This window comes from Patagioenas fasciata, chromosome 3, assembly GCF_037038585.1.
Source record: "Patagioenas fasciata isolate bPatFas1 chromosome 3, bPatFas1.hap1, whole genome shotgun sequence".
Classification (NCBI taxonomy): domain Eukaryota; kingdom Metazoa; phylum Chordata; class Aves; order Columbiformes; family Columbidae; genus Patagioenas; species Patagioenas fasciata.
In genome coordinates, this window is record NC_092522.1 from 60676061 (window position 1) to 60696174 (window position 20114).

The window sequence follows — 20114 nt, forward strand, 5'->3', positions numbered from 1 at the left end:
ACCAGAGTCGGTGGTTCCAGCAGTGTGGAGCCACAACTGGACCCCTGCTGTCATCATGCACCTTTTGAGAAGGGTGAAATTGTAGCCTGTTAGAAGTCTGTAAGAGTTCTGATGATTAGTTTAGGTTTCAAATTTGTTTTTCCATCCCTCAGAGAAAGCATGAAAACTAATGAACTAGGTTATGGAAGGCTTGATGTAAACCTACCAGTAAGTGCTTGTTACCCCAGTACTGGATTTCACTTTGTTGCATTGATCTTGCAGTTCTTTAAATTCAGCAGAATACACTTTGGATGGCCCAAAACTCAAATGCAACAATTGCCTGTCTTGGCTAATCTATTGAGGAGCCTAGAAGCCATAGAGCTTGAAGCATGAAAGGTGCTATATACCTAGAGTGAACCTGTAACCAGACATTAGGCCAAGGTCTGGATGGGGACCTGTGTGCATAATCGTGCGTGAGGAGGCACAAGAATGGCAAGAAAGAAGAGCCAACAGAGACTTTGCAGTTCTTGCATGCAGAGGTGTGAGCTTGTATTGCTCTATTTCGTGCTATTACACTGGGTTGCTGGGGTTTGGAAGGAAGGTGGTCTTTTTTGTCTTTCTTGTGACTGAAGAAAATGTCCTCTCAGAAGTACTGTGACAGTTGTTCATGTAAAATGTGCAGGTGGTTTTGATTGGGAGAAGAAGTTGTGTTATGTTGATGCGTGCAAATGAAAGAAGATGGTGAGAGATGACTTATAATGCAGTTTTGCTTTGTAGTCTTCTGGGAAAAATCCACGAGGCAGATGAAAAGAGAAGCAACAGTCCTGGTTCATTGCAACAGGATGCAGAGAGCTGTTTTTCTGGAGATGCTTATGACTTCACTGATGAAGGGCAGGAAGTTGCCTGGGAGTCCACCACCCTGGGCCTCCAAAGCAACCCCCGTCACCTGCAGTGCAGGATATGACGGCATCGTTTCGCTTTGAAATTAAAGGCAGCGATATCTAATCACACTTCTGACAGAGAACTATGTAACCTCTATGCCATCTGTAGATTTCTTTTGTGGATTTTTGTAAGATCGAGATACTGTTCATACAGAGCTAGCAATAACACACATTTTTTTCCTTGTGATGCAGAAGCATTTAAGCGGAATTTTAGTGTATGCCAAGGTGTGTGATGTGCCCATCAGTTATCCACAAGACACAAAGCCATTTTGAAGTCACATAAAGTTTGGAATACAGGATTTCAGACAAATACTGCAACCTAGGTACCCTCATACACTTTGATCAGGCTCTGATTCCTGTTCTGTGCTGTCAGGAACATGGAAGGCCCAAGGTAGACCTGAAATGCCAAAACTGAAAAAATCTGCTACCTGCAGTAGATTCTGCAAAATCAAAGTTGACAAAAAGATTCCTGAAAGGAAGGAAGAGGGAAGTTCAAATAGATTTTCCTGTTCTGTTACCTGTTGTCCACAAACACTCTGTCTTTACCTGTTCATACCCTGTGTGGGAGCTGTAGACCTTCACTCACATGGTGATTATTTCATTCGGAGACAACATGATCCTTCTGAAGTCCCCAAACAAAACCCTGCTGAAACCAGGAGAGAGGCTGATGTGAAGTTCAGGGTGTCTGCATCTGTCTGTACAGGGGGATTATTGCAACTTGTAACACTTGAAATGCAATATGCCTGCTACTAACAAGAAGACATAAGGCTTGCCCTCTCTGCCTCTAAAGAAGGCACAATGCAAAAAATATGTTGTGAGAGATGAATGCATCTACAAAGATAATGTATCAGTGGTTGCCATAGTTTCTAATTCAGTGCTTGAGAAAAGTTTTTGTGTTTAGCACAAAACACTTTGAGTGAGAATGCAATGTTTAAGATGCTTCAAATTAAAAAAATTACCAGGACTTCCTTTGGAATGTTAACTATTTTTTTAGCACTGGAATTAAAGAAAATGTCTTCACTGTGGACAATTATGCTTCAAAAATACATTTTGAAGACATTTAGAAGTATGTTATTGGTATAGTAAGTGTGATAGGAAAATATTAAGAAAAATTATCCACCCACATTTATTAAAAGTAAAAGATGGAGTCCTTATAGGTCACTGTAGAGATCTGGAGACCAGCTGAATTAAGCATGATCTTATAATGTTTGGAGACCACTAATATCACAGAGCTTCTCTTTATTCCAGGGTATAAATGTACCTATTGTATATTTTCATATATCTATGTAGTATGTGTATGTATACATGCATACACACATGTATACACACTCTGATATATAAAATATGTTGTGTTTCCAAATTATGCTTCTGCTTCACTGGTGGTCCAGACTGATGTTATAAAGTAGCCTGCAAGTGCTCAGAATGGTCCCAGAGGCAAGTTCCTGTTTCTTTTCATTCAAAGTATATACTGAGAGAGAAAGATTAGCCTTTTACCTTCATGCCTTAAAGGCAAAAGCAGGATGGGAAATTAACTCAATGCCGATAAGCACATCTAGACATATGGGGACAATAGAGGGAAGCCTGTATTACGGAGGATGTTACTGTTATGGTAACTGTCAAGCCTGGTGCTGCTCAAATGGAAAGATGAAAAACAGATGTCTGTAAAGGGAATGTGTGTTACTCAAAGGACACAGGAACAAACAATAAGGCTATGTCATTTTGCCAGTCACCTTAAACGTATTTCAAGGCGATGGATTATTTTACATGTAAATTTTACATAGGAGACATATACTTGAAGAAGGCTTGAGTGTTTGTAGTGTGCTTCTAGAGAAGAAAGGCTAAAGAAAACGCTTTATTTCATTTGGTTTGTTTTAGTTTGCGTTTTCCACTTTTTTGATTCATCCAACTCCATCAATAGGAGTTGAAAGTATTACTAAAATATAGTGGTTTTTTTTAATGAATACACATTTTTAAAAAAGCTGTTAATTGGTAACATGTTTTAGCTGCCATATGGCTAGCTAATAACTCAGACTTAATTAGCAAATCTGGGGAAGAATAACTTCCTAATATGGAATTAAAAAGGCCTGTCATTGTTTTTCATCAAGATTGACGGTATTGCTTGGACCTGAAATTTAGCAGCCTTTTTTTTTTTCTGGTCCCAATGGAAGAGATGTGTTTTAACACATATCTATTGCAGAAACAGAGCTTGAAATGGCCACGACTCATGCTGACAGAAAATGGAGAAGCAGTACCTTTCCAGTAAGAATACTTGTAATAAATGTGGATCTGGTGACCTGACCTGTGTTATTTTTGTCAATGTCATATGCAGTACCACAAACATTTAGTTTTCACAGGCTAGTGTGTTTGGTTGGTTGGTTTTGGTTTTCTTTCTCTTCAGACTTGTGGATCTCTAGGGTCTGTGTACTACTGCAAAGGCAACCACTAATGGTGGTCAAGAAAAGTAGCCATATACATGCTGCACAGTAGTTCATATAATTGGATTTTTAAACCAGGTTGTGCATTCATTGAAAAATGAAACGTCAGGGAGCAGGCAAAACCTCTCTTGCTCCTTCGAGACTATTCCTTCAGTTTTCTGTTATATAGTCTTCTCACCTAGTTAATCCAATATCTGTCTCCAGAAGAAAGGGTGTAGTCCATCAGCTAAACAAGAAGTTCCTACTCCTGTGATGTGTTCTGCAAGCCCTAGAACCTTATCAGCATCAGCAGCCTATTGTTTCAGGGCTCAGGATCGTTGCTCCTCTGATAGGTGACCACTTCACGATGGGACATCAGTTTGGCAAATGCTGAGCTGTCAAGTTGCGCTAATGATTTGGAAAGAGACAGATGTAAGTTTAATTGCAGTAATTAAAGGAGAGGGCTGTGTCATTCCCTTGCTTGTGTGAAGGTGAATATCCTTGAATCCACTGAAGCAGCACACTCTAACCAAGGATATGAAAAACAAGGCTTGGTGTATCATGTGGGTTCAAGAAAATGGTTTGCTAGAGAGCAATAGGCAGTGACGAAGGCAGGGATAAATGAATCCTTATAGCTCAACATCATTGCACAATAACAGTGCTGTGATAGAGGGAACATGGGAGTTACTGTGTTTTATTATGCCACTGGTATAGTTCTCATTTGATTAATGAATTGCTTGTCAGTCTTGTAACTATTGAGCTCAGTGGTGTCATGTTCTACAATGTTTTATTTAAAGTTACTTTGTTTTTAGAATAATATAGCTGTAGACTTGAATGGTTTTGTGTAAATATATCAGCATGGGGACTTTTACTTTCAAGTCTGAATTTATTACTGAGCACAGTTTAAATTTCTTTTTATTGATATAATTCCAACTAAAAAGTTCAAAGGACAAGCAAGAAATTGTCCAGAGAGCTGTCTATTTATTTCTCATTTTATCATTGTAAGGGCATTTGTATGCCACGCCATTTAGCAGCATATACCCTTGACAGAGCATCAGTACCATTGACGATTCACACTGACCTTCAGGGCAGTCAGCACCCTCTAGATATTTTTCGGTATTTGGCTAATTTTCTCAAAGCACCTGATGGTGTGTTTATGCAGTAAATTTCACAGGCACAGAGGCAGGTACATTTCTGGGGAGATAAAACCCATCTTCCTTTGCCATAACTGCACTTCGTCCTGTATTTACTGCATCAAGCCATTGATAAAAGAAACCCTTCTTGCACATTTTCTCTGCATTAGTAATAAAGGCAGGTCTATTCGTGCTGTTGTACACTGTTTAGCCCCATTACACTGGGATGTTGGCAGTGTCTCCAATTTTTGTTAATTGGCACAAAAGAGAAACCTGTGCAGCTGAGCTCAGAGTGAAGGTCTGCTTGTGGGGGATCGCAACGCCCGTGGCTTCCTTCCGAGGGACCTTTTCCTCTGGTGAAGTTTGTATTCACAAGCCACAATGCCCGCCTTCAGGAGGAGTAAAACCAGAGCTAAGAGTTTAGCGCTGGCTCGCAAAACCCAGCGGCAGGCAGCAGCAGCGTACAGCTCTCTGCACAGGATGTTTTCTGTGGTGAGTTCTGCAGCGGTGATGGTTAGTCTGGGGATGTGCTGCTTAATTAGGCTGTCCCAGCATTAATGATCAAATAATGGATTCTGGTAACACGTAGTCTGTGGATGAATTTATACCATTACACTGCATGGAAAAAGGTTTGGGCTTTTTAAAGTTTGGGGGGAGGGAAGGGTGGGCTGGTTGCCTGCGCTGTTTGCTGCTGGGCTCAGGCAAATAGTTATTTATTGCATCTGACAGAGAAAGGACTAAGTCATGATCCAGATTTTGACAAGAAGTGGGATGGTTTTAACAAGATTCTTCAGGGAATTTTGGAAATAACTACAGCATGAACGTTTTAACTGTGTTTTTCTGGTTTTTGACAAATAATTTAGGATTGTGGAAACAAGGAGGAAAAAATTAGAGCTACAATCAATGTACTGCTAGGGGTTTATTAGGCAGCTGTAAATATATTACTTGGGTGGTAGAAAAATACATGAGCCTTCTGCATTAAAATTGACAACATCTTGATAAAGATATGGGGAAGGAGAGAATGACAGTATTTTCACAAGATCATGGTTTGGGAAAATTTGCATTGTGTGCTTTAATATCACCTGATGAGAGTCTCCTTTTTGTGACTTGGGATGTCAGGGTTCCTCTCTCTTTATTTTCCTCATGCTCTCATCTTTATATTTTGTATGGTCAGGATTTAACATTCTGAGATGGAAATGACTTCTGTTTTGCCTGTGACTTTGGTATGCATTGAGTCAGGTGACACTGGAGATTTTAGAAAAGCTGAGCACAGCATCTATGAACTCAGTGGGAGCTGCTGGTCTTTGAGATGTGGTTGATGCAGGCTCTTGGGCCCAGATCTCTGCTGCCTGAGTTGGTTTGTAACTAGCATTTCAGACAAGTATGTTGGTCACCAGTGGTTCTTCCTCTATACCCAAGGAAAAAGATGGGCATCTCTCTGTGTGGCAAGTGAGAGGGAAGATATGCCACCATGCAATTTGTATTAATAGCTCAGGCACCATGTCAGGTGGGCTGCATCTTAGCTGTTTTATACAGCTGTGTTCACCCTTCTTTCAGGCCTTGAGCTGTGCAGTCAAGAAAGAGGTACTAGGTCATCAACCCCTCTTCTTAGTCTATTTGGGATTTCTGAATGAGGTTGGTGACACCTACTTGCATTACTGGAACAGGCTGACTTTGCTAATGTAAATCTTCCTGAAATGGGGAAATTCTGATTCAAAGACAAAAGCTCATCATTAATCATCCCCTGTTGTCTGGCCTGGTAGAGTTTAGTAGGGCAGCTTTTCAGAATATGGTGTAGAGGGGTTGCTTCTCCCTCCTTAAAGCATAACTCTATGCTGGGCTTATTGCTATGAAAGATCTAAGTGGGCATTTTTTAAAAAATACCTTTCCTTTAGCAGTGTTTTAAATACTTTAATTAAAAGACATCCAAGAGACACAGTGAAGCAAAACAGAGCCCTAAAATTTCAGCCATGTCAGTCAGGAGCAGTTTCATGTTCTGTGTGGCCTTGAAGTTGGAAAAAAAATGGGAAGGACCAGATGATAAATGATGACTGAGGATACTACTTTGTTTTAGCTTCTGTTGGCAGTCTTGCCTAGGTACCTATGGTGAAAATCCCACAAGGTGTTTTTCTGTAAAGGTCTGCTGACATTTTTTAGGCTTAATAAACAATTTAGATGAGTGCACATACTGTATTAATGTGTAACATAAGGCAAATTTTTCCAGTGGTCTTTATGGAAACTAAGGCCTGCAACTTTCCAGCTTTTTATATTCCTTGGTTACAAAGTACTTCCCAGTCTCAGGATGACAGAGATGTCTGTAGAGTGATGGACCCATAAAACCTGACACTTTTAGGGCTGCCTAGTGCATCTTTTAACACAAAAGAAAACTCTTCTCTGCACCCAGCTACCTTGCAGCCTTGTCCAGGGACAGTCATCTGGGCTTTTCTTTTCACCAACTTACATGTTTTTATTCTAATGAGCTGCACACGCTGAAGGTTGGCATAAATAATTTTTTCACAATTCACAATTCACTAAGTACAGACAGCCTTGGCGTTGTGCAAATAAAAGAAGCTGTGTGAGTTTACCAGATCTATCTGAGAATCAAATGTGCCTATGTTAGCCATTGCAGTGTCATTGTCAGAGCAAATTCAGGGTTAATTCCCACCTTAATTCAAGATTATGGTGGGTGTATGTAGTATCAACTTAGGCCTCATCTTGAGACTTCTTGCTTTAAGGGCACTGGGCTGCCAAAGACTGCTTTACCATCCAGAGTGCCCAGGTGGTTTTGAAATCCCAGCTGCAATCAGCAACAGGGCAGAGGGTGGGCCTCTGCTGCCCATGCATAAAAGATATACAAGACATCTTCTTAGGGATTGTCACTAAAGCCTTTCTAGAAAATACCTGTTTTAAACAGCAAAAGTAGTAAAGAGCAAGACATTGTTTAGTGTGGGAGGCAGAAAGTAGCATCCAGAGCAGTGTGGAAAAAAGGCAGAGATCCTGACCTGGATGGTGAGGGAGTTGTGGGAAGAAATGTGAAGCAAGAATAATTTTTATTCCTCTCTGCTTATTTGTTATTAGGAAGTTTCTCATAAATACTGGGCTCGTGGTTGAGAATTTAGGGTACACTTTGTGGTTTCACTGGCAAAATGGGTTCTTGCATCTTCTGTAGTCTGTGCAAGGTGTAAGACTGAATGTGAAATACTTCTGTCTTGTGATCAAGTAGCATTTCATGCTTAGTTTGAACAAAATGTAAGTACCACAGTGCATACAAAGAGTGAGAATGAGATCTGGATATTGCACAGTCTAGAAGCCTCCCATAAAGGGAAGGACAGGAGTCTGTGAGCAGCACTGCAGGACAAGGGTAATATTTTTAATGCCAAACTTGCAAACATAAAGTGTTTACATGCTCAAGAACATACTAAAGTTTATAACAATCAGTACTTGTTGGCAGTATGGCTGAGAGGTTATCCTGTACCTTGGGCTTAGGCTGGTTATGTGGAACAATTTCTGACACTAAAATTATGTTGCTTAGGTGCTCAGATAGTATTTATGTTGAGGAGCATAATCTGTTTCCATACACTTTCTTGTCCAGTGGTTCTTGGTGGTGGATGCAGCTCTGGGCTCAAAACTGAAGGGGATGGAGAACATAGCATGTTCTCCAATGTCTGCACGCCCTAAATGTGAAGGTGGTTGCGGAGGAATAGAAAACTTCTACTTCCTCCTTGTAAAACTGTGCCTGAAGATTATGTTTATGACTCGCTTTTGACAGGCTTTCTCATGTCCTTGATCTAGTGTCCTTTATTAGGCATCAGCTTGACGTAAATCAAGCTGCCCACGTGCACCTTGAGATGTAGAGAGTGTAAAATTTGAGTCATTCTGATACAAATACAAAACTTTCTGACATCAGAAACAAAAAATGAAACTCAGGTACTTTGGCATTCAGCTATTTAGAAGTTGCTTTAAAGTACTGCCACCCCCCCCATCTCCTAAATTGAGATTTATTTCTGAAATATAAATTAATTTTGGCGGTTCAGGCTGTGATTTTTAAATGTATTCCATCAGTGTGCAGCTGTAATTCAAATAACCACCATTCAGTTTACGTTGTGTATTGTTGGGTCCTAATAAATTTAATAGTCGTGCAAGCTGTCATTTTACAGGATTGTGAAGATGGTTGCACATAGTGGTGAGGAAAGTAATTTTTCTTAGAGTGGGAGTATTGCTCAAAACTGTGGACTGGGAAGCTACATGGCAAATATTTGACATTTTAAAATTTATTTCCATCAAATAGCTGTGAGGGATGTACCTATGTTTTGTCACGTGAATGGCTGAGATTTAGTATTGCTAGTGTGTTTGGCCTCCACCTTACAGAAGGCTTTGTATAGCTCACTTCAGTTTCAGAATAACTGTTGCATTTGCTCATTTGATGACCTAGTATGTTGTTGAGCCTGGCTAAGCAGATAATCAGTGGTGAATCAGGAGATCCGAAAGGGACTACTTGAAACAGCCTGTGGAATAAATTAGTACAGATTAAGACAGTTCTGAAATGCACTTGTCCTGATTTCTTCACTGGAACAAGACTTCCACTTGAAATAATGCGGCATTCATGTAGTCCTTATGTGAATGCATTCGCTAAATAGAAGATAATATATCATACAGCATATGCAGCTGTCCAGAGTGTCTGAAAGACAGAAGCACTGAAGAATTGTTGCATGTAGGATAAAGAGGGGGATACTGACAGCTGTTAAGGTAGAATTGAGTAGTAGTGACGTTCTAGCTTTCAGAAAAATGTCATATAACAAAGACAATGGTGGAATAATTTTTAAGTTAAGCATTAAAGATTATTGCCTGCAAAGGTTGCTCTTGGATATTAGCAGTGGTCATACAAGAGCAAACTACAGAAACATTTCATAGTGTCAGAAAAATCTCTCTTCTGTCTTTGCCTTATAAGACTAACTGCTGTTCCATCTCCAATTCCTACCTTGCTTGGAAATTTTCAGTTGTCTGTTTGTTTTGGGTTTTGTTTGTTTGTTTGTTTGTTTTCATCTTTGTCACTCTTCCAAAGAATCTCAAAGGTTTAGGATTCCATTTGCCATTTTTAAAAGCAAAAGATATTGACACATAGTTGTCTCCTTGGAGAGAAAGCATCTAAACCTCTTTTGACAAGCCAAGACATTGGAATCTGAACCTTGAGCTCCCTGTCTCATTGTTTGAAAAAAACCACACAACACAATATATGTAGCAGATGACAAATAAAATAGGTATTCTGGATGCTTAAAAGATCTTTATCTACTAATTCCTTCTGTTTTGATGCAATGAGTGTTGCAAAATAAGAGAGATGGTAAATAGTGTCATGCTAGTGTCATAAGAATCAAAGTGTATGAAATATCTGAGTGCTCTTCATCTTTTGCATCCCATGAGCTTGTATCTGAAGATGGAAAATAATTCACACTGGAAAATAACTAGAAAATTTCCATTTTGTTTTACTGCTGTGATCTGGATCTGCTATAAATTCAAGCTGTTCGAAGCTATCAGAATATATATTTGACAAAAATCGTTGACATGCTCTGGCCCTCAAATTTGGAACAAGAGGAAAATCTGAGAAATTTAAAAATAATTGTAGTACAGCAGCTTGTGTTCTAAACCATCAGTGCTTGTCTCTTTCTTCTCATTTAACAGAGTGCAGAACAGATCAGTGTGTTGTGCCGCAACTTCCAAGACGTCCCAACAAGCAGTATGGAAGGACAGAAAGACAACCAGGATCCACCCCCACGGCCACTGGCTCGCCACCTTTCTGATGCAGATAGATTGAGGAAAGTCATTCAAGAACTTATGGACACTGAGAAATCTTACGTTAAGGTAAAAAAAAAAAAAAGAAAGCTGTGTAGCTACAGCATTGTTTTTGAGGCTGACCAAGATTTGTGGATGCCCTTAACATCTTTCATACTTACCTTTATATACCCAGCCCTCTAAAAGGCTCATAACCTACAAAGTCTGCTTATCTAGTTGTTCCCGTTGTTTTCAACAGGCTTGCTTCTGTAATAGACGCTGTAGGATTTGATCTAGTAGCTTTACTTCAATTTGTATTTATATTGGAGAGTGGTAATTTGTGGGCAGTAAATACCTGCAATATGTTAATATAGGGGTTTCCAGGGGATGTTTCTCTAGTTTTCAAGATGAAAATAAATCTGGTAGAAGAGCAGAATAGAGTCTCCTACAAATCAGGAAAGAAAAAAAAAAGAAAAAAAAAAAGAGTTTAATTGTGGAAAATAGTGCATTATTTTTGAATCAGCAGAGCTAAAAGGCACAACTCCAGTTGGTTGTAGCATCACACATATGTTATTTCTCTTTTGACTGATAAGTCCATAATTTGTTAGATGTATGTCTCTTCTTTTTATAAACCCAAATTTCATGTGACTGGGTGACAGAAGAAAGAGAAAAACACTTATTTCTTTGGCCTTCCACAAGGACGAATCATCTATTCGCCTGGATCTCTAAAAACACACTTACAGGTTTCGGTACTTGCTGCAATAATGTGTATGGCAAAGGAATTGTATCTCTAGTTCATTCCCCAAAATTACTCCGAACTCACAGTTGTTGCATAAAGAATGATTTCAAGCTGTTACATAAAAAGTGAACACGTTCTCTTTCTTGCAGGACTTGAGCTGCCTCTTCGAGCTGTACTTGGAGCCCCTTCAAAATGAAACCTTCCTTACCCAGGATGAGGTGAGGGAATAACTGCAATATGTGCTTTTCATTCTTCTGTGGGTTAAGACCTTGGCACTTGGGTTTTTCATTGCTGACAGCATGTCAGAAAAAGCAAACAACGAAGATAACAATAGGAATTACACCAGTCAGTGCCTTTCTGTCCTGGTGTGTACGTCACTTCTTTTTTAAGGAGCAATTGTTCTTCTGACTTAGCTGCTAAGATGTCTTTGCTTTTTTGGTAAGGATCTTTTAATAAAACCCATTCAAAAAGTATTAATGAAGACATTATTGGCCTTTGCAACCTCTTTTTGTGTCAGATCTCCTTAGTGAACTGTTTTTGCAAGAGCACTGTTGAGTGCCTGGAGTGCTGTACTTCATAGCCTGATGTTTTTCACAGATGGAGTCCTTGTTTGGCAGTCTGCCAGAAATGCTGGATTTCCAGAAGGTGTTTTTGGAGACCCTGGAAGATGGAATATCTTCATCCTCAGATTTTAATACACTGGAAACGCCATCCCAGTTCCGGGTAAATATTTGGTCGTTTAATACCTTGCACTGTGGCTGGAAATATTTCTGAAAATCTGGCTCTATGATTGCTTTGAAATTTGAAGCTTTATGTTGGATCACAGACACCTATTCAGCATTGCAAGATAAATTCTATTTTTCACAGTTTTATCTTCCTCTTTCCCATGGCAGAGGGTGTAACATGGAGATGCAGAGTAGACTTTGGTTGTGCTATAAACTAGCAATGCTTATGATACAGAACTTCTTTGTAGAAAGCTTTTTGTCACTGGGCTGAATTCTGCCCTGCCCTATGCACCTCCCCACTGTGCCGAATTCTGCCCTGCCCTATGCTCCTCCCCACTGTGCCCAGTTCACCCTCTACTGACTGTGAACGTTTCCCGCTAAAATACCACGAGTTTCTTGTGTGGTGAGGTCCAAGAAGCTGTAGACTGTGCCCTCACTGTGCTGTCTCACTCATGGTGGCATCACTCGGTACCTGCCCCAACCAGAGGATGTCGATTCCTCAAAGATGGAGTCTCTGTCACAGGACTGGGTGAGACTGCTGGCAGATCTCCTGGACACTTGCTGCCTTTTGTGGAGCAAACATTGATTAAAAAGAAGGCAGAGGGCTGCTTTCTTCCTCCTCCTTCTCTTCCTTCCCCCAGTCATCTCTCACCACCCCTTTTTCTTATCTTTGCTTTGGGAAGCATTTTTCTAAAATCATCTCTCGTGATTCAGTCCCTCCCACATCTTCCCAACCTCCACTGCATCCAAGAACATCAGAGGTGCCCTGTAATTACCACCTGCCTGGAAGAAGGAAAACAGCTGGAAAGCAATCCTTTGTATTTGTTTTACACGGTCCCTTCTGGCTTTGGCACTTTTGTGCCTTGTTTCCTATTGCTCATATTTTTTCCCAGCACAACATACCCTGTTACATATCTGTTATTTTTTGTTCTTGTGCTGCTTGAAAGATTTAGTAAGCCAGAATGGCTCCAGTGGTGTTACCTGCTCAGGGAGAATGGAGAAAACTGCAGGCTTTGCCTAAATGGGCTGAATTCTACACCCAGAGACATCACAGAGCTGCTACTAGTAGTGTATTTGTGTGTTATCTGTCTATCTATCTGTCTGTCTGTCTGTCTGTCTATCTATCTATCTATCTATCTATCTATCTACCTACCTACCTACCTATCTACCTATCTATATTTATATATATATATGTATGTATATATTTTATCTATATATAAAGGATAGATAAAGAAAGAGAGCAGATAATCACATTGTTGAGCCTCTGCATTATGTGCCTGAACATTTATTTAGGATTCTAGTAATTAAATAATATTTAAATTGTGTTGATTTCAGAAACTGCTGTTTTCCCTCGGCGGCTCCTTTCTGTATTATGCTGACCACTTTAAACTGTACAGTGGCTTCTGCGCAAACCACATCAAAGTTCAGAAAGTTCTCGAGAGAGGTAATTTGTTGTCTTTATTATTGTAATTCATTTGCATGAATTTAAACTGCAGCAAACTACTGTAACAAATCCTGTTGACTTGCAGAGAATATTGGTAAAAAGCAAGGGCTGATCAGGTATCTTTCAATAGGAATAGCTAAGATCTGCAGTTATGCAGAAATACGGTATAGAATTGAAGGGAGAAGATTCCTTTCGTAACATCCAGGCAGTAGCCTGAATAGCTAGAGAGATATCTCCCACAAGTTTGTGCCATCTGCAGATTCACACTCCAAAAAGCAGCAACAAATGGCAGAATAAGTTAGTAATTATACCTCCTCTGCCATCCACTGCAGTGTAGTGGAAAAATTACATTGAGGAATAATCTCACCTTGATATAATTGCTCTCTTAGCCCTTATGTATGTTATTTAATGCAGAAGTGATTATGAAATTAGTAGTGTAAATGACTTTGTGAACTGTCTATAGAAAAGGGTGAGGCTTTTGGTGCTGGTTACAGATTGCAATTCTGTGCTTTCAAATTTTTGTATCTTCTGTGACTTCTATGTTCAACTGACCAACTCTTGTATCTGCATCTAGCCAAAACAGACAGTGCCTTTAAGGCCTTTCTGGATGCTCGAAATCCCACAAAGCAACACTCTTCTACCCTGGAGTCGTACCTCATAAAGCCTGTTCAGAGAGTGCTGAAATATCCTCTGCTTTTAAAAGAGCTGGTGTCTCTGACAGATAATGAGAGTGAGGAGCACTATCATTTGACAGGTAACTTCTTCCTTTCTTCTAACAGTTAAGTTTTAATTCCAGCCCTTTCTGAAGATGCAATTCCTTCTGTCTCCTTAAAAATAATACATAGCTTTTTCATGCTTTTAGCAAGAAGTCTAACTTGGTATGTCTAAGTCCCTTTGAGAAGTAGATATGTCCAGGATTTGCAATGGCAAATAGGACCAGGGTCTTTTTCCTCAGTTCTTGTACAGGAGCATGCCAGGTCATAGTTGCTGCTTTTTTTTTTTTTTTCCCTCTCCACTTGGGAAACACTGACCAACGCTCCATCTTGCAGATATTACTCAATTGTTGAAATGTGTCCAAGTTTAACAGTGCCACAGAAGGAAATTTTAGTTGTTTGAGGTTTGGCTGTGACTCTTGCTTGCGTAGAAGAGATCCATGTCACAGCTTTGCAGTCTTCCCACATAGAAAGACCTGTCTGTCTAATGCATTTTAGAGTTGATTGGTTTTCTAGGCTTGGATGATTGGGACTTTATCCTGGTAAATTCCTGTTGAGGTCTGTCATCACCTCATAGATGAAAGTCTAGAGATTTATTTTATTGATTGTCATTTTAACAAAATAGATTCAGGCAAAATACACTGTCAGCAAAAATTCACGAGGCTGTTGCTGACTTCAAAGGGAGCTTCTAACACAGTTCTGTTGCCCTTACAGCCAAGCTGGGGGTGACTTACTTGCAGGTCAGGATGAATGCCAAACTTCTAAAAAGCTGCGCTGTTAAGAGCTGGCAGGACTGGAGTAACTAAGTGCCCTTCTCCAGCTCCTTTATGTATTAACACGAAAGTCTAGTGAAATCTAGTGTCATGCTTGCTTAGTAAACAAAGCTTAAACAAAACCTGGCCACCAGCATTTAATTTCATGGATACAATTAGTGAGGAAGCTGTATAAGCTTAGCGCTGTATTTCTTTGTTCATTCTGCGGTGAGCCAAATGCAATTTGTTTCTATTAAAACTTATCAGATGACTTATTCTAGTATGGGTGTAGGTTACTCTAGAAATCCTAGTGGCCCTATATATACAAGATGCAAAACCTAACCGTGTTTACTATCATGTTGATAGGAATAATTATACATTTAGGGGCTCATCACTGGAATGCTTATTGCAGCCTTTTCAGGCACTTCAGATGAGCATTTTTTCACGTACTCTGGTCAGGAGGCATACCTGCTACTCTTGCTATGAGAAAGCACTGATACAAAGCTAGAATTCTGTTGTCCGAACCGTGGGAACACTGCGTCATTTTGCCTGCCTCAAGTGGAATTCAATTTAAAATGCCACATTTAGAAAATACAATTTAATTACATAGCTATCTATGACATTTTTTAACCTTATAGAAGCACTGAAAGCAATGGAGAAAGTAGCAAGTCACATCAACGAGATGCAGAAGATATATGAAGATTATGGCACCGTATTTGACCAACTGGTTGCAGATCAAAGTGGAACAGAGAAGGAGGTAAGGGAACGAACAACATGTTTTATTCACTCCTTAAGTGTTATCTTACTTGCCATTGGGTGTTTTATCTTCGCCTCGAGGTAATTTGGTAAGTTATTTGTGCTGAGTTTCCTCCATTCTCCTTTAATATTTTGACTTCCATTTCCTATCTGCCTGTCAAGTTTCTTTTTGTCAGTAGGTTACGGTAAAATTTTCAGACAGCTGCCAGAGCTGCCTTCTGGACTGACAGGAATCACGAGCAGGAGTAGATATAATTCTCAGCAGGAAAAAGTCCTTCTCTTCTCAAATATTGTAGAAATTATCCATGCCCCAAGGCATTCAGATTTTATGCTATAGAGTTCTTAAGATATTTTTTCACCCGTATAAATGAAAATGGCAATTGAGGGATTTCACGTTAAGACCTGTTATTCTCAGTTTCTACACTTCCAGCACTGAGGCATCCACGGTTATTTGTCAGAGCAAAAACCATTAGTTAAACAGACTGCGTGCGCACATCTCCCAGAACTGGGGCAGCAAGGTCTCGGTTTAGCTATTTACATCAAATGATTACTAAGCAGATCAAATCCATAAAGGTGAAGATCAGATATGAGAAATGACGGCACGGTTGTTTAATTTCCTCCTAGTAAAAGCCAAATTACCCCCGCTGGCTACCTGGTTTCCCATCATTTATGAGGAAACAAAACTTGACAGCCTGGGAGATTCTTCACAGTTACAGTGTGTCCCACAGAAGAAAACAGTCTCAGGGTACAAGACCTCCATTGATTCTGCCATTGGCAGTGTCATTAATGCTAATTACTCTGCAGAAATTAGATACTTACAGCTAATAAATCAGCCAGCTCTCAACTGGCTATACGTAAGTGACAGATCACCAGATCAACTTAATATTCTTCTAAGTTATTAATAGTAATAACCTGTATCCAGCTTTCATAACTTAGTGGCTATTACTGTTGATAGTTGTTGCCTATTTTAAAAAGAAGATTGCTGACACTTTTCTTGCCGTAGTGCAGATGTCTCTGCCTTTCTCTCTTTCTGTCATACAGTAAATACATAAAACATAGAACCATAAAGTAATTGATGTGTACTCACTAATGTTTTACTTACATATGTGGATTGCAGCACTGATGTATATATTTATACTATTTATTTATGTTATCTACTGTTATAATTCAATACAGGTGACAGAGCTTTCAATGGGAGAACTTCTAATGCACTCTACAGTTTCCTGGCTGAATCCTTTCCCATCACTGGGCAAAGCAAGAAAAGACCTGGAGCTCACAGTGTTTGGTGCGTGCCTTCCTTAATGACTGACTGCTCTTTCAAATCTAAAGATTACCACATTAAATCTTCTCACGAGATGAAAGCCCCATCTCCTTTCCCTGTAGTCGTGTGGTATCCAGGGTAGACTTATATCTGAAAAAATACATTGTTATATTCTATAATACGAGAAGTGAAATGTTTCCCCTCATTTGTTTGCCATTGTTGTTTGCTGCATGAGCCAACCTCAGCTGCTCTCCTGCCTATATGTAAACTATGGAAATTAGTGATTTTTAAGATGTGATATTGTATTTAGAACAGTCTGCTAAACCAAGCTTTCCAAGGAGACTGGTAGGAAATGATGATTTTTTCCTACTCTTGGGAATTTAGGCTAATCTCTGCTTTACAGCTACTGCATTGAAATTCCAATCCAGTTTATTTTAACCTGAGAAATGAATGTGGACATGAGAGCATACAACCAACAGTTTTATTTAATAGTATAGATACAATTAATCATTTAATAATTACCTAAGTAATTAAATCTTCCAGTGAAACAGCTTAGAAACTTGTCCTTTTCTTTAAAATATGTTTCTTTAAAATGTCATTGGATAAACACCTACTGAACAACCCAGGTTGACGAGAGACGAGTTTCTCTTTCTCAGGGCTGTTGCACTCATTCTCCAGGAAGCATGACAGGTTAGGGGAGGGGTTGCTTCTAACTGAAGAACCAACAGGAGCTACCTCCCAGGTTCCTCAGATGAGCTCCGCAGGGATCCACACATGCCAGACTCTTCCCAGCAGGGGAAGCGCTGGGGCAAATGCCGTGCTCCCTACGGCTTTATCCTGGCTCCATGTAGGGTTGAGACTCAGCTGCACACCAGTGCCCCTCCTGTCCATTGGAAGGAAACATGGATGCATGAGCAGGGATAGAGCTATACTGCCCTGCAGTTTGATCTGGAATCCAGGACTGCTCTGCAGAGTCATCGCTCAGTTCACCTGCCGTTTCGATGCCCCCATGTTTCTGTTCCTCCTTACAGATGAGAGAGAACATGTCCCCACCTCCCTGGAAGCTGGAAGATTGGGTAACATTAGTGAGCCACTCCAGCTAGATATTGTGGAAGCCAGAGAATTCCTGAAAATGGAAAAGTAGGAAGAGAGGTGTTTTCGAGTTTCCAACTACACAAATGCTGAACTGCAAGAATGACAGGCTTTGTGTGCTTTTTCACAGCCCCCTATTGCTATAGACCCTTCACTCCACTTGAAAACATTCAGCAATTACAAAAAGAAAATCTGAACTTTTACATCTAATCTGCATCTGCTGTATTTGCTTACATGAAGACTGCTTCACATATCAGGAGACAGGCTGCTGGTAGTTTCAGAATAAAGATTCAGAATGACTTCATTCTAAATGTTCAGAACAAAATCTGAGAAAAAAATATTGCCATTGCATGAACAAGTGTAAGATTAAAAACCCTTAATACAGGGCAAATGCTTTTCAGTCAGTTTGCTTATTTCATTCTCCACATTCCTGTGACTACAACAATCAACTTCTCCAATGTAATATTTTCATTTAATGTTACACCTGTAATTAACAGTTTTATTCTTTTTCTTTTTTAGTTTTTAAGAGGGCTGTAATACTGGTGTATAAGGAGAACTACAAACTGAAAAAGAAAATGGTAAGTGCTGTCAGTGGAGGTGGTGGGTATTTATACACAGGATCCAACTGCAGTGTGAGATGGGCCATACCGGTGTTGAAGGGGGAGTGACAGCAGCAAAATGCTACCTTCCCTCGCTAGGCTGGAATTCCAGCCATCACATCTGAAACAAGTGCTCAGCATCTCTCTAGCAATAAATATATTTTGTTATTTATTAAGCAGCAGCATATTCTTTGTGTGAGCCCCATGTCAGTTCTGTCAGGTGGAATATGAAACATTGCTGTGTAGGAATCATTGATTTTTTCAGATGGTGTTTACAATGGCCTTGTTATGTTGGTTAAAGACCTCTATTTACAGACCCTTGATCACCCTGGAAGGAAAAGAAAAGGGGTATTATAAACATAAGCTCCACCATCCCCATTTCCAAAACTGGAATGCTGGAGTCAAGTAGCAAGTTGTATATCCTGAGTACCAGCGGTGAAGTACTGGCCCATGCTTACAACAGGTGGAGGGGCTCTAAAAGTAGCAGCAGCAGCTACATGATTAATGTATTCTGCTAATCAACAGTCTGCGGGTTCCTTCATGGGAAACTTGTTCCTTAGTAGTACTTATATGCAAAGTATTATTTTTATCCATTAAAAAGAAGTGCTTTTAAAAGTTGAAGCAATTACGAATTCAAAAGGTTGTGTCTATCACCTTTTCAACTACATTTACAAGCACATACTAGGATATTGAAGGAAATAGTCTAATAATTCAGTTTCTCTTCAGAGGCAAGTCTTTTAAGAGTAACTCAAAAAAAATCCACTTTTTTTACTCTTACTTAGAAATATCCTTGTTGTTTTTCTTTTTGCAGCCTACTAATGTTCGTGCTGCACATAATTATGGCGACTTGGACCCATTTAAATTTCGTTGGCTGATTCCTTTATCTGCTCTTCAAGTTCGGCTGGGGAACACAGCAGGTAAGCCCCTTGCACTGAATACTTCAGGATTGAACACTTTTCTGGGATTCTGTCGTGCTGCTTTTTCCATATGTCTCTCTGCAGCCTCTGGAAACAGGCAGGTTGTAGATAAAATAGTAACTATTGTTGTCTCTGCACTCAGAGGGTGCAAGCTTGAGACATTAACAGACTTCATTGATTTGGTATTTTGGCTTCTTCTGTGAGTTCAGTAAGATGCAACATGATGCTAAGGGATGACAGAATGGAAATCCCCAATGAAAAGACACCATGGACAGGATGATGGACCACGGTTGATGTCCTGGTGATGCCCTTATGCTGTCTGCGTACTGACAATTGCTTGTTTTCAAATGTGGGAAAGCTGACTGTGTAATTTCCGGTAGTAAAGGGCTGTGGTTTTGTTTTCCCTTTGAGTTGAGTTCTATAAACAACTGTGAAGGGTCACTAGGTGTTCAGAGCAAATGCTTTGGACACCTGGGTGAAAGCCTTCAGAAGCTGGAAGGCAATGAGAAGCAATGAGAGAAAGCAACTTTCCAAGAGCAAAGATCAACTTATGAAAGGCAGCACTAGGCTGCTATAACAAGAGTGTTCAGGGGTCTTTCCTCTGGGTTCCACCTCAGGCAAGATCTTCTGTGGATCCAGCCATATCTTCAGAAGAAGAGGAGCTCTACACTGGTCTCTCTAATGCTGAAAGTTTTATGAAGTATATACAAAAATAACGTTTCTTTCCATGCACAGGAACAGAGAACAGCTGTATCTGGGAACTGATTCACACAAAGTCAGAACTGGAAGGCAGGCCGGAAACAATTTTTCAGCTGTGTAGCAGGTAAGCTTTACGTGGAGGTTCTACTTGACAAATCACGTTAATGGAACTAAAAAAAAAGAT

General features: G+C 39.9%; 1 protein-coding gene across 2 annotated transcripts in view; it reads left to right on the top strand.

The window, feature by feature from the left end:
• TIAM2 (TIAM Rac1 associated GEF 2) overlaps positions 1–20114 on the top strand; it is an 88389-nt gene that overhangs the window by 65577 nt on the left and 2698 nt on the right. For both annotated transcript variants that reach the window (XM_071806439.1, XM_065834589.2), the window contains 10 exons: positions 10144–10323; positions 11122–11190; positions 11570–11695; positions 13033–13141; positions 13716–13895; positions 15245–15363; positions 16539–16647; positions 18235–18293; positions 19126–19231; positions 19967–20054. In XM_071806439.1, the coding sequence (XP_071662540.1) occupies positions 10144–10323; positions 11122–11190; positions 11570–11695; positions 13033–13141; positions 13716–13895; positions 15245–15363; positions 16539–16647; positions 18235–18293; positions 19126–19231; positions 19967–20054 (1145 nt within the window). The remainder of the gene's footprint in view (positions 1–10143; positions 10324–11121; positions 11191–11569; positions 11696–13032; positions 13142–13715; positions 13896–15244; positions 15364–16538; positions 16648–18234; positions 18294–19125; positions 19232–19966; positions 20055–20114) is intronic.